This window comes from Vespula vulgaris, chromosome 15 (genome assembly GCF_905475345.1).
Source record: "Vespula vulgaris chromosome 15, iyVesVulg1.1, whole genome shotgun sequence".
Taxonomy (NCBI): Eukaryota; Metazoa; Arthropoda; class Insecta; order Hymenoptera; family Vespidae; genus Vespula; species Vespula vulgaris.
This window is the reverse complement of record NC_066600.1, coordinates 578,113-588,753: the sequence shown is the minus strand read 5'-3', so window position 1 is coordinate 588,753 and position 10,641 is coordinate 578,113. Positions and strand designations below refer to the sequence as shown.

Here is a 10,641-nt window from a genome sequence, read left to right as displayed (position 1 = left end):
TATTTATATGTTGGCAACACTACTATAAGAAATTCAGAGAAGGAATGATTATGTTCAAAATATTTTTTTAATAATGTAAGTTTGTAACATAAGACGTATGATATATCATTGTACGAACAGTAAGAATATATAGTAATATTAATTTGTACGGAAAAAATAGCGGGAGTGAGAATACATTCTAAATATGAATCAGTATATTTATATATTTCTAATCGAAACGATTAAAAACTTGTAAAATCTCGACTACAAACGTATGTGTATATATATATATTTTTTAAACTCTTAATTTTGTTTCAGAAGCTCGATTAATTCTATAATTTAACGTTTTTTCAATTAAAAACAAGGTAATTAAGTAAGAGTGAAAAAAACGCGATGGGGGGAAAAAATGCGAAAAAATGCGAAAAAATGCGAAAAAATGCGAAATGAAAAATAAAAAGAAAGTTTGTCTATTAACGAAGTTCTGTTGAAATTCGGTCGACGTAGCGTAGTAAAATAATAATATCGGTATCAGTTGCGTAGCTAGAAATAATCTTCACATAAAAGTAGACACTGTTATATGAAATAGAAATCAGCATTAAGGATACAGACGATAAAGTGCGTAGGTGATAATATTGCTCGAGCCGGCCCTGATCTCATGTATTCCAAATTTAATTTCACAGCTTTGATCCGTGTGAAATAAATGTAACGTTCCGATTGTGAAGATCATAAAAATTAATCCTCTGTTGCTACGGAGGATATGCAGGGGTATGGAACCGAGAAGTAACACATGGGATAAAGGTTGGAAGCAGGTGAAAATATAACCAAAGAAAGACCAAAATAGTAGCCGTGTAAGTGAGCAAGTGTATAAGGAACAAGTCAGGTACGGCTATGCACTTTTTCCGTCTTCCTTTATCCAACGAAGACGCAGAAGAACTTCCTTGTCCGAAGTGCATTAAAAGGCTGTCTAACTTCAACGGGCAGTTGGCAGCCGTGCGTAAAAGAAATAAATAATCAAAGCGACCATGAAGTGACAAATAAAGTTGAAGAACAATGCTCGAAAATATCGCGAGAGAAATTGTGTAAAGCGTGTATTAGACTTATTCGTATGTTTTCGACAGGTCTTCCGCGATGTAACGTGGTGTATCGTACTATATAATAATTGAAGGTGCGTTATGTATTTGCTGTGGAATCGAGGCTGACATTTGGATATTTTCCTACTTTCAATATCTCTATGATATTGGTCCTTTACCTTTGCTTACTCGTATCGGTTGTATTCCTACAACAAGAATCGAGTTCTATGTCGTGGAACCTGTACGTAGGTTTGATTAATTAAATGACTAAAAACGTTCGAATTTTGTATTCGTCGAAATACGTTCTACCGGGAAAGAGGAACTTTACGGCCATGCTTTCCTCGAGAGTGATATCTCGAGATAGTTATTAAGCACAGACTTCTTCAAAACTGGTGAATGTTTTTCCATTGATAACCTCAATAGTTCCGCACTCTGCGGATGGTAGTGGCCATGCATCTGGTCCTTATATTGCCTACCAAGGTCTGACATTGTAGTTATTATACGCAAGACTTCAAACATGAAAACAGAGAAAAAACCAAGTGAGCCAAGTTGCGTACCTACAACAGTTGTCAAGGAGGAACCAGATACAGATTCTGTCAAGATTAAGGAAGAAGGTACAGGTGGTAATAACGAGGATGCTTCTGGTGAAGATACAACAGAGTGTCCAAGAGATCCTTGTTTGGATCCGACCAGTGGGGATGGAACAATGTCTGTTGAGAATCAAAGTAGTAATGGAAATCAACCAATTTTAAATTCTGTGAAGCAAGAAGGCGATCACAATAATCCAGCTGAAGATTTGCCAGGTATTATGTAATGATCTGAAAACGCGAGTCTTATAAATATCTTCGTACTAAACAAAATATCATTGCTTTATTAGATTGCAGCGGAAATGTGATTACCACCGATGGAATACAACCACTTGTTAGCAATGTTCTTGGAAAGCAAATAGGTACTAGTACGAGTAGTGGAGAAGCTCAATATATGCAACAACAAAGTCAAATCTTTGTCTTCTCTACGGCATTAGCTAATAAAAGTGCAGAAGCAGTGTTACAAGGACAATATCCATCGATCATTGCTTATCATTGTGCGCAACCAGGCACAAAAAAATATTTGGAGGTATGATCTTGTATTGTGTATATTTTATTATTAATGTTTCGTATATTTATTCATGAGTTTGTTGTCTCATGTGTATTTTATGATATATGGAATATATATATACATATATATATATATCGTCCATAGAAGCATCCAAATAAGATGAATCAATTTCGACAAAATCCAGCACAATGGTTAAACAATCTTGCAATGATGAAACAGAAAAGTCATCAAGGTAGTTCAACTACTACTTTTCCTACCGAACAACCTCCCGATCTACCAGCGCTTGATCCAAATACTCCACAATTTTGGAATGAACCTAATATACGTAACTTAAATGGTGGCAATTCTCTTGGAAATTCAGAGCCATCGTTAGATGATACAAATATAGATGTGCCTTGCCTAGTGCCGAATTCACCCAGTAATTCAGGTAATTTTTACGTTTAAGTAATCCCATTATATTTAGCAAAGGAATAAAAATCTTATATAGTGTTGTTATATTACATTCTTAATGAATTTTTATTGTAGCTAATCCTCAACCATCTAGTAATGCAACGATGGGACATAGTCCAAGTTTGCTCAGTGGTACTACAAGCCCAGGTCCAGGGAGTTTACAACCATCGTTACAGGGTGTTAAGGTGCCGGATGAGAATCTAACACCACAACAAAGGCAACATAGAGAAGTTCAATTGGCAACCATTAGAAAAATGCAGATGATGTTATTTCCTGAACATAAAGAAGATTCTTCAAATGCATTAGATGGTACTCAAGGAACACCAGTATCATCGTGTCCTCAAACAAATGTCCCATCTGTCGTACCAACTCAATGTCCTCCCAGTATGGATTGGCATAAGTTACAACATCAATTTCTAGATGGCAAAAATAAGGTAAATATTTTTTATTAAAAATATTCATATGCAGGTAGCTTAAATTATTTCTGTTGTAGGCAAGTGTTGGTAGTCCTAGTGCGGTTCCATTACGTGGTGCCAATATGGTTGGGGTTCCACGTAGTCAAGGACCACCACCACCATACCATCAAACAACACGATCTGCGAGTGTACCAATTGCAATTCAAAGTCCAAATCCATCTTCTCCTAACAATCCCACTAGTAATTTATCATTACCATCACCTCGTGCAAGTTCAGCTTTGAATTCGCCAGCTGATTGTAACAGACAATTTCAACTTGGTAATCAAAGAACTGGACATTTGCCAGGACAAAGTCCGACCAGTCAAGATTCTCCAAATCCAACAGTTGGTTCGAACGCAGTGTCGACTGCACGATTAAATCATAGCAATCCGGGAACACCAGTTTCTCATTCTCATATTATTGCCCTCAGTCCTAGTGCTCCTCAAAAGGACACTTCTCTTGACTTTCCTACGAGTCAGCCACCAAACGGTAAGTTATTTCGAATTTATAATCATAATTAAGCCGTTTAAAACGTCTTTCGATTAATGTTAATTCCTTTCCTCTTCATAAATCAGCAATTGTTTTTCTTTTTTTGTCTGAATCTAGTGGATGGAATGTTTTGTCGAACGTTGCAATCATTAGCTCAGCAAAAACAACAGCATAGTGGAGCAGTGAATGCTGCAGGTGTAAAAGAAGCAAATCTCATGCCTGTACCTAGTCCTCAACAAATTCAGTATTACAACACGTTTGAGGGACAAGAATTAACTATACAAAAGCAAGCTAATACCAGTCTTAAAGAAGGCAATTTGTCTGCGTAAGTTCAGAATTGTATCGTATTGAATGTTTTTTCCTGCAGAATCTTAATTTTAGTACGATTTAATTTTTATTCTCAATGTTAATAACAGATATTATTCATTTTAGAAATAGTGGTAACAATACAGAAATATCAAATAGGATATTGTCAGGAAACATGGACAACAACAACCAATTTCCAGCACGAACGGAAGCTGCAAGTCCAGTTCAAATGGATAGTATGAATAGAGGTTTTACAGGCTCCTTACACAGTCCTCATACACCACATACGCCACATACTCCTGGAAGTGGTGCTCCTCATACTCCTGCAGATCCAGCGAAACCGGGAAATAAATCGAGTGCTAGTGCTCAAAGCAGTCCTGCGCCGCATAATACAAGTGTATCAGATAGTATGGGACCACCGCGAGCTGTCCAAGCATCACCTACGACAAAACCTGACACATCACCTCCTTTAACTAAAGATAATCAACAACAGCAACAACAACCGCAATCTCAGCAAGCACAATCGCAACAACAACAGCAACAGCAGCAACAACAACAGCAGCAACAACAACAGCAGCAACAGCAGCAGCAGCAACAGCAGCAGCAACAACAACAACAACAGCAGCAGCAGCAGCAACAACAGCAGCAACAACAACAACAACAACAACAACAACAACAAGTAAACTCTAACAATCCTGGAAACACAACAGTAGTGCCTTCGCTGGGTGCTCCAGGAACTTCTTTCCCTTGTGCCAGATCATCTATAAATGTGAGTCAACCTTCTGACAATGTGCCTCTTAATCCCAACAATATTGGTAGCAGGCTAGGTAGTTTGAGTGGGATGAGTACAAATCATTTTGATCCTATAACTTCATTAGCACAAATGAGTCAACAGCTAACAAATACAGCCACGAGTAATTCGTTAGGTAACGAAGGTCCGATACATTCTGGTAATCCTGGGATGATGCCATTTGGCAATCCACATAGTATTCATATGATACAAATGAATAGTGAAATGAACGGAGGTTGTCACGTGGGTGGTCCAACCAGTGAACCGGGTGAAGTCAGTGGAATGTGCATGGGTTTGGCAGGACCACCTACAAGTTATAGTCCTACCACTACGCATACTGGAAGTCCAGGAGTGCCTAGTAAAATGGGGCATCCTATGATGGGTCATGGAATGATGAGTAGTCACTCGGGAGGTCAAGGGAGCGGATATCCAGGAGCTGAACCTCACGCGCCATCGCCAAGATTGATGACGGGACATGTAACAGGACCGAATCCTTATAATGGAACAAATGTTCAAGTTAAACCCAATGCTCCAAATACCATACAATATCTACCAGCAAGGCCCAATGTAGGACATGCACCTAGAGGGCCACCAAGTTTGGACTTTCTTCAGAGATTTACTAATCCCTTATCCAATTTGGAATCTAAGATGCCCACACCTTCGGTAAATCTTCAGTACTTCCCAAATGGTTGTGTACCGAATAGTATGGGTCCGCATAGCGGAATGCCATCCACAATGAGTGCTGGACTTCCTGGTATGGGAGGGTCTCCAAGAATGGATGGGCAGCCAATGAATACGTCAGTTGGTGTACATCCTTCTATGAGACCAGTTGGTAACATGCGGCCTCAACCTAATGTAATGCGTATGCAGTATATGGTTGGTGGAGGCGTTTTTCCAGGTAATTCAATGGATCCTGATAAAGTCTTCCCACCTGATATGGTATCACAGGTACCTAATCAATCAAATCCTGGTATGTATGTATCTGGTAGTAAAGGTAGTCCAATGGGATTGGGACCACCTCCTGATGCTACTCAACCACTACCTCCAAGTATGGGTGGCACTACGAGTAATTTTAAAAATAGTCCATTTGTGGGTAGTGGTCCAACTATGTCGGATCCTAATTATGCTCAACAGTTCCATAACTTCCAACAACAACTTTATGCCACTGGAACAAGAGGTAGTGGGCCACCACATCCTAATTTACATCCACCACCTAATTCTCATTCACATCAACAGTTCTTCATGCCTAAATAAATAACACGATTATTGTATATCTGAGTAACAGAAACTGTGATCATTTGTGTGTGATCTTTGTATCTCTGTTACTCATTAAATAAGAATAATCCGATCATTTATAACTCGACAAATCTTTGAAAGTCTAAGCTGAGTAAAAGTCTGTTTTGCTAATGATTACAAAAAAAAAAGAAAAATGAATATTATTATGATTTTAACGTCCATTAAATAATGATGGTAAAAAGCATTGTAATAATATCGTAAGAGTGCCTACAACTGGCATGTGGCGAGACTTCTCGTTCAATTTTATTTTATTTTATTTTTTATATATATACTGTGTTATATATATATATATATACATATATATATATGTGTGTTACACTCAACAAGGATTTTATTTCTAAATCGTATAGCATTACGTTTCTAATATTTTTTGTCTCTATTGCTGTTATTTCAATGGTATGAAGATATTTTCCGATTTTTCTCTTTTTTTTTTTTTTATTCAGATTACCGAGACAACTTGTAAATTCTAAACGTTTCTAAATAGAAACACAGCGCGTAACTATGTTAACGCGATAATGTAAATACTGATGTAAAATCTGATTTTTCGTAATAATCGTTATATCAACGATTGGAATGTGCGGTTTGTAGGTAAGAATATTGCTATAGCCTGAAAAGTTAAAAGGAGAAGGCAGAAGTCCATTCTTCCTCTTTCGCTGTTCGTAGTGTCGTTTGAAAGAAATTGTTCACGAATAACCAAGGAACAAATAAGCGAGCGAGAAGAAAAAGTACGCCGGTGCCGGAATTCATCCTTCCTTTATCAAAAAATACTTAACACACACGTTACAAATTCAAGTTCATAATTGTACATACATACATACATACATACATACATACGTACATACGTACGTACGTACATACGTACATACGTACATACATGCATACCTACATACCTACATACCTACCTACATCATACTTACCTACCTACATACATACATACATACATACATACCTACCTACCTACCTACCTACCTACCTACCACCTACCTACCTACCTACCTACCTACCTACCTACCTACCTACCTACATACATACATATATATGTATATATATATATATACACATATATGTATACATATATAAACCTGTTGCAACATAATCCGTAAAGTATCGCCCGTTCCTTTCACTCCCTCACCAATCCTTGTGACCAACTCTGTGCATAATCATGACCCTATGTAGTTTGTAATGATTATAAGAAAAGTAATTGACTAAGAACAATTATGTTGTTGACGAATGATTTTTATTATAAATGAAAAATAAAGATATTTACAAGAAGTCATTATGATATTGATTAATAACCATTTTTTTTATAGTTTAAAAGCAGGCATCAAAGTTGTAATTGATGTCGCTATACACCATGATATAGCGATAAATTCACGTTGTTTCAAATACGTCGATTGCTTTCGATTTATTCAAATTTATGATAATTAAGGAGAACATATCTTTTCTATCATTTTGATAACGCGAGAACACATCCGAATTCATTAGGGAATGATTCTTTAATACTACATAGTATAGTTACTTATTCGGATATTTATGCATAGATATAGAAAAATGAAAGAGACCGAAAAAATATTGTAAAGCGGTGAAGAGTAAAATATTACAAAAGCAGGCTGAGCAATTTAAGCAGTGATATGTTTACATTGACCTAGTGCGTTTGTAATAACACAATTGAAAACTCGAAGCCATTACAATTATTCCGTGCTTTTGCAAAGCTTTGAAATTTTCTATATTCACATACTCAGTTTTTATGTTAAAGTAACGTCGTATCTTACGTCAATTATCTATGAAAATTGTATCTAGAAGGATTCACCAAAACCATAAATCTTGTTTTGACTAGCGAAGAATTTTATCTACGCTTAATGATTTATAAATTTTGCATTATTATGCAAAATGACAATATTGCGCAGATGAACAACCTACGTTTTTGTTTTTCCTTTTCCTTCATCATATCATTCTTCCTATCAATTTGATCACAAATTTGAAGCTTACATCAATCGATTCCTTTTGCAAGAGGTTTTATATTATCTTCCACTTTATTCAAAAGTGCTCACTAGATCACTAAACTTGTCGCATTATACGTATGTTCTTAGTTGCGGACTTGTTGTTGCTCCAAGTATTTTCTTCTGCCTGTAAAAGTAATATTTTTAAGTTCGAGATACTTTTTAAAACAGTACTTTACTAATCCTTATTTAACAACGCACATCTATTCTATAACCTAAATCGTAATTTAATTGTGAAAGTGCAAAAAAAGAATAGCATTCAAAAAAACTTATTCATTGTGGTTTTTAAGAACCAGTTCTATCCCTAAACCCATGTCAAACCTGTCCTTCTGCACAACTTCTCAGTGGCTGGATGTACCTGAATCACGCCAATCATCTCCATTTCTGTAAGTATTAGAATTCTTATAACGCATATATATTTATATTTGCTTATATAATGTAAGATATATTAATTAGAAGAAAGTTTCATTGGTAATAAAATTGTATTGTTAAACAGAAATGATCAACACGGAGCGTTCTAATTATTATTTATATCAATTGCGAGTTTCATTCGTTTAAGACACGATTTTTTTTATAAGTGGAAATGTTTAAAAAATGCAAGAAGTTGATTATTTCTATTACAAAAAAATGCAAAAAAATTTTTATTACATTACCCTCATTACCTTGACCGTTGTCCTTCTGAAGATACAGTATTTCCATTTGTGCTGAAAGATTAGATGGTTGAAATATTAATTTTATTTATTCCAAAGATTATGCTACATATAATTACCTTTTTTTTACTGCTGCTAAGTCATCCCATTCACTGAGATCATATTTAGATAAATCGCCATCACCATCGTCATCATCCTCTTCATCTTCTTCTTCCTCTTCCTCTTCCTCTTCCTCTGCTTCTTCTTCATCATTATCCTACAATGAAACCATTTTATAAAGGAATTATAAAAAATTTACTTACCGAACATAAATTAATAAATTACATTTTCTTCTACTTGCTCTATTTCTTCATCAGCTATTTCATCTTTTTCATCTTCTTTGGCTTTACAATGAGAGGGACTGTTGTACCTAGAATCTTTAGAATCATCATCAGAACGATTCTCAATCTTCCTCTTTTTCTTACGTCTTCCAAATTCATCGTAATCATCGTCATCTTCTCTTCTTTCTTTATATTCAACTATACCACGATCGTTATATCCTCCACCATATCCAGTACGTTCTTCTATTTCCCCAAATTTGGGAGCGTTACACATATTACATTGTTGTCGGCGAGCCCAATTCACATTACCACACTTACTACATTGCCAATCGTCCGCACTGTAACATAAAGTATATCTAAATATAAGTAAAATTTATAGAAATGAAAGAGAAATAGAAGTTAAATGTAATATGTATCTGACCTAAACTTTTGCTTTTAACTTAAAGATTACCTAAATAAGCCTCTACTTTTTTCTGCAGCTGCTTTACCAATTTCTTGTCCCAGTTTTTTCTTCTTTGTACATTCACCTCTGTCTATATCAACAAACTTTTATTATATATTGTTGCTAATTTAATCTATATATTACTATAATTGTAAAAAATTGTAATTGCATTTATAATTGTAAAGAGAAGTTTCTTTTTTTACCAAAAAAAACTTGATTTTTTCTTTACCAAGAAAAACATTATTTATTTTTTATCATAGAATCTAAAATATACAGAAGAAACTTTTGTGAAATAACATATTAGACAGAGAATGCATCTTCGTATCGAATGATTTTTCAAAATATCATAAAATTAAAATAAAACTAATAAAGAAATTCTCATTAATAAGAAAATATATATACCTTTTCCACACCGATTACAGGAGCTTCTTCTTGCAAAATTTACATTGGCACACCTGTAGTACAGTAACAATTGTATATTACACTCACATGTAATAATAGTATTTGTATTAATATAAAAGCAAAAAATTAATAAGAGGAAAGAAAATAATTATTTTAATGATATCTAAATTATTATAAAATACGTACTGAGAATCTGGACAGACCCAATCACCATCGTTGATACTACGCTGATTATCTTCGTCAACTTTATTAACATCCATTTTTTTTACAGAGAATATTTTCCAGAGATAATCTCGATTATTTATATTATATTCGCTTTAAGCTAATTTTAGCACTTTTTTATTTAACCTGATGGAAACGTTAACTATCACATTCGGTTTACTTTATAAAGTAAAACCGTAACAGAATTATTTAATACGGAGGCGTAGTTGTAATGATTAATGTATTCTAAAATATCTTATTAATTATCAGACTATTATCTTTTGATATATTTCATTCAAAGTTTTTTTAAACCTATATTACAACGTATTCATAAATATTATTACTACTTTTGAGAGAGAGAGAGAGAGTGAGAGAGAGAGAGAGAGAGACAGAGAGAAAGAAAGAAAGAGAAAGAGAGAGAGAGAGAGAGACAGAGCAATACCTTTTATTACCACCATATCCGCGGTACAACGCACCGCGATACAAACGTGTATGCAAAGTAATTCTTCGCAGAACAAATCAGTGCACACTAACCACTACAATCATAAACTCAGGGGAGCCAAACACTGATATCAGAAAAGTAAAATCTTAATAACGTTTCTTTCATTTGTAGGGACACTAGTATTGCTATTTTAGAGGAAAAAGACTAAGGAAAGAACTGAAAGGAGCATTTGCATCGTAGAACTTGACGGA

At 35.0% G+C, this 10,641-nt stretch overlaps 2 protein-coding genes across 8 annotated transcripts; one reads left to right on the top strand and one right to left on the bottom strand.

Moving 5' to 3' along the window:
• The first annotated feature begins 349 nt into the window (after positions 1 to 349).
• LOC127069382 (protein BCL9 homolog) lies at positions 350 to 7,205 on the top strand. Its single transcript, XM_051006347.1, has 7 exons — positions 350 to 1,852; positions 1,927 to 2,165; positions 2,292 to 2,574; positions 2,673 to 3,031; positions 3,091 to 3,541; positions 3,659 to 3,866; positions 3,974 to 7,205. Exons 1-7 carry the CDS (start codon positions 1,567 to 1,569, stop codon positions 5,889 to 5,891), a joined length of 3,744 nt encoding a protein of 1,247 aa, XP_050862304.1. The 5' UTR covers positions 350 to 1,566; the 3' UTR covers positions 5,892 to 7,205.
• Positions 7,149 to 10,618, bottom strand: LOC127069400 (zinc finger Ran-binding domain-containing protein 2-like). 7 transcript variants are annotated; one of them, XM_051006380.1, is made up of 9 exons: positions 10,391 to 10,618; positions 9,934 to 10,260; positions 9,748 to 9,800; positions 9,355 to 9,436; positions 8,908 to 9,241; positions 8,703 to 8,839; positions 8,596 to 8,637; positions 8,292 to 8,317; positions 7,149 to 8,060 (listed from the first exon to the last, which is right to left on the bottom strand). In XM_051006380.1, the coding sequence occupies exons 2-9, from the start codon at positions 10,005 to 10,007 to the stop codon at positions 8,020 to 8,022; spliced, it is 789 nt and encodes a 262-aa protein (XP_050862337.1). In that variant the 5' UTR covers positions 10,008 to 10,260; positions 10,391 to 10,618; the 3' UTR covers positions 7,149 to 8,019. The 7 variants fall into 7 exon arrangements, 6 of the variants coding, with proteins under 6 accessions (XP_050862337.1, XP_050862336.1, XP_050862340.1 ...); XM_051006379.1 differs by having other exon boundaries at positions 9,934 to 10,095; XR_007783536.1 differs by lacking the exon at positions 10,391 to 10,618 and having other exon boundaries at positions 8,255 to 8,317; positions 8,587 to 8,637; positions 9,934 to 10,384.
• Between the last annotated feature and the right edge of the window lie 23 nt (positions 10,619 to 10,641).

What these genes read in the sequence shown, in the direction of transcription:
- LOC127069382 (XM_051006347.1), top strand. Translation starts at nt 1,567, where the DNA reads ATGAAAACAGAGAAAAAACCAAGTGAGCCAAGTTGCGTACCTACAACA. An exon ending in GCACAAAAAAATATTTGGAG is followed by an intron (nt 2,166 to 2,291) that starts GTATGATCTTGT and finishes TATCGTCCATAG; the next exon opens with AAGCATCCAAATAAGATGAA. An exon ending in TTCTAGATGGCAAAAATAAG is followed by an intron (nt 3,032 to 3,090) that starts GTAAATATTTTT and finishes TTTCTGTTGTAG; the next exon opens with GCAAGTGTTGGTAGTCCTAG.
- LOC127069400 (XM_051006380.1), bottom strand. Translation starts at nt 10,007, where the DNA reads ATGGATGTTAATAAAGTTGACGAAGATAATCAGCGTAGTATCAACGAT. An exon ending in CTGTAATCGGTGTGGAAAAG is followed by an intron (nt 9,437 to 9,747) that starts GTATATATATTT and finishes TTGTTGATATAG; the next exon opens with ACAGAGGTGAATGTACAAAG. An exon ending in AAAAGTAGAGGCTTATTTAG is followed by an intron (nt 9,242 to 9,354) that starts GTAATCTTTAAG and finishes TTTATGTTACAG; the next exon opens with TGCGGACGATTGGCAATGTA.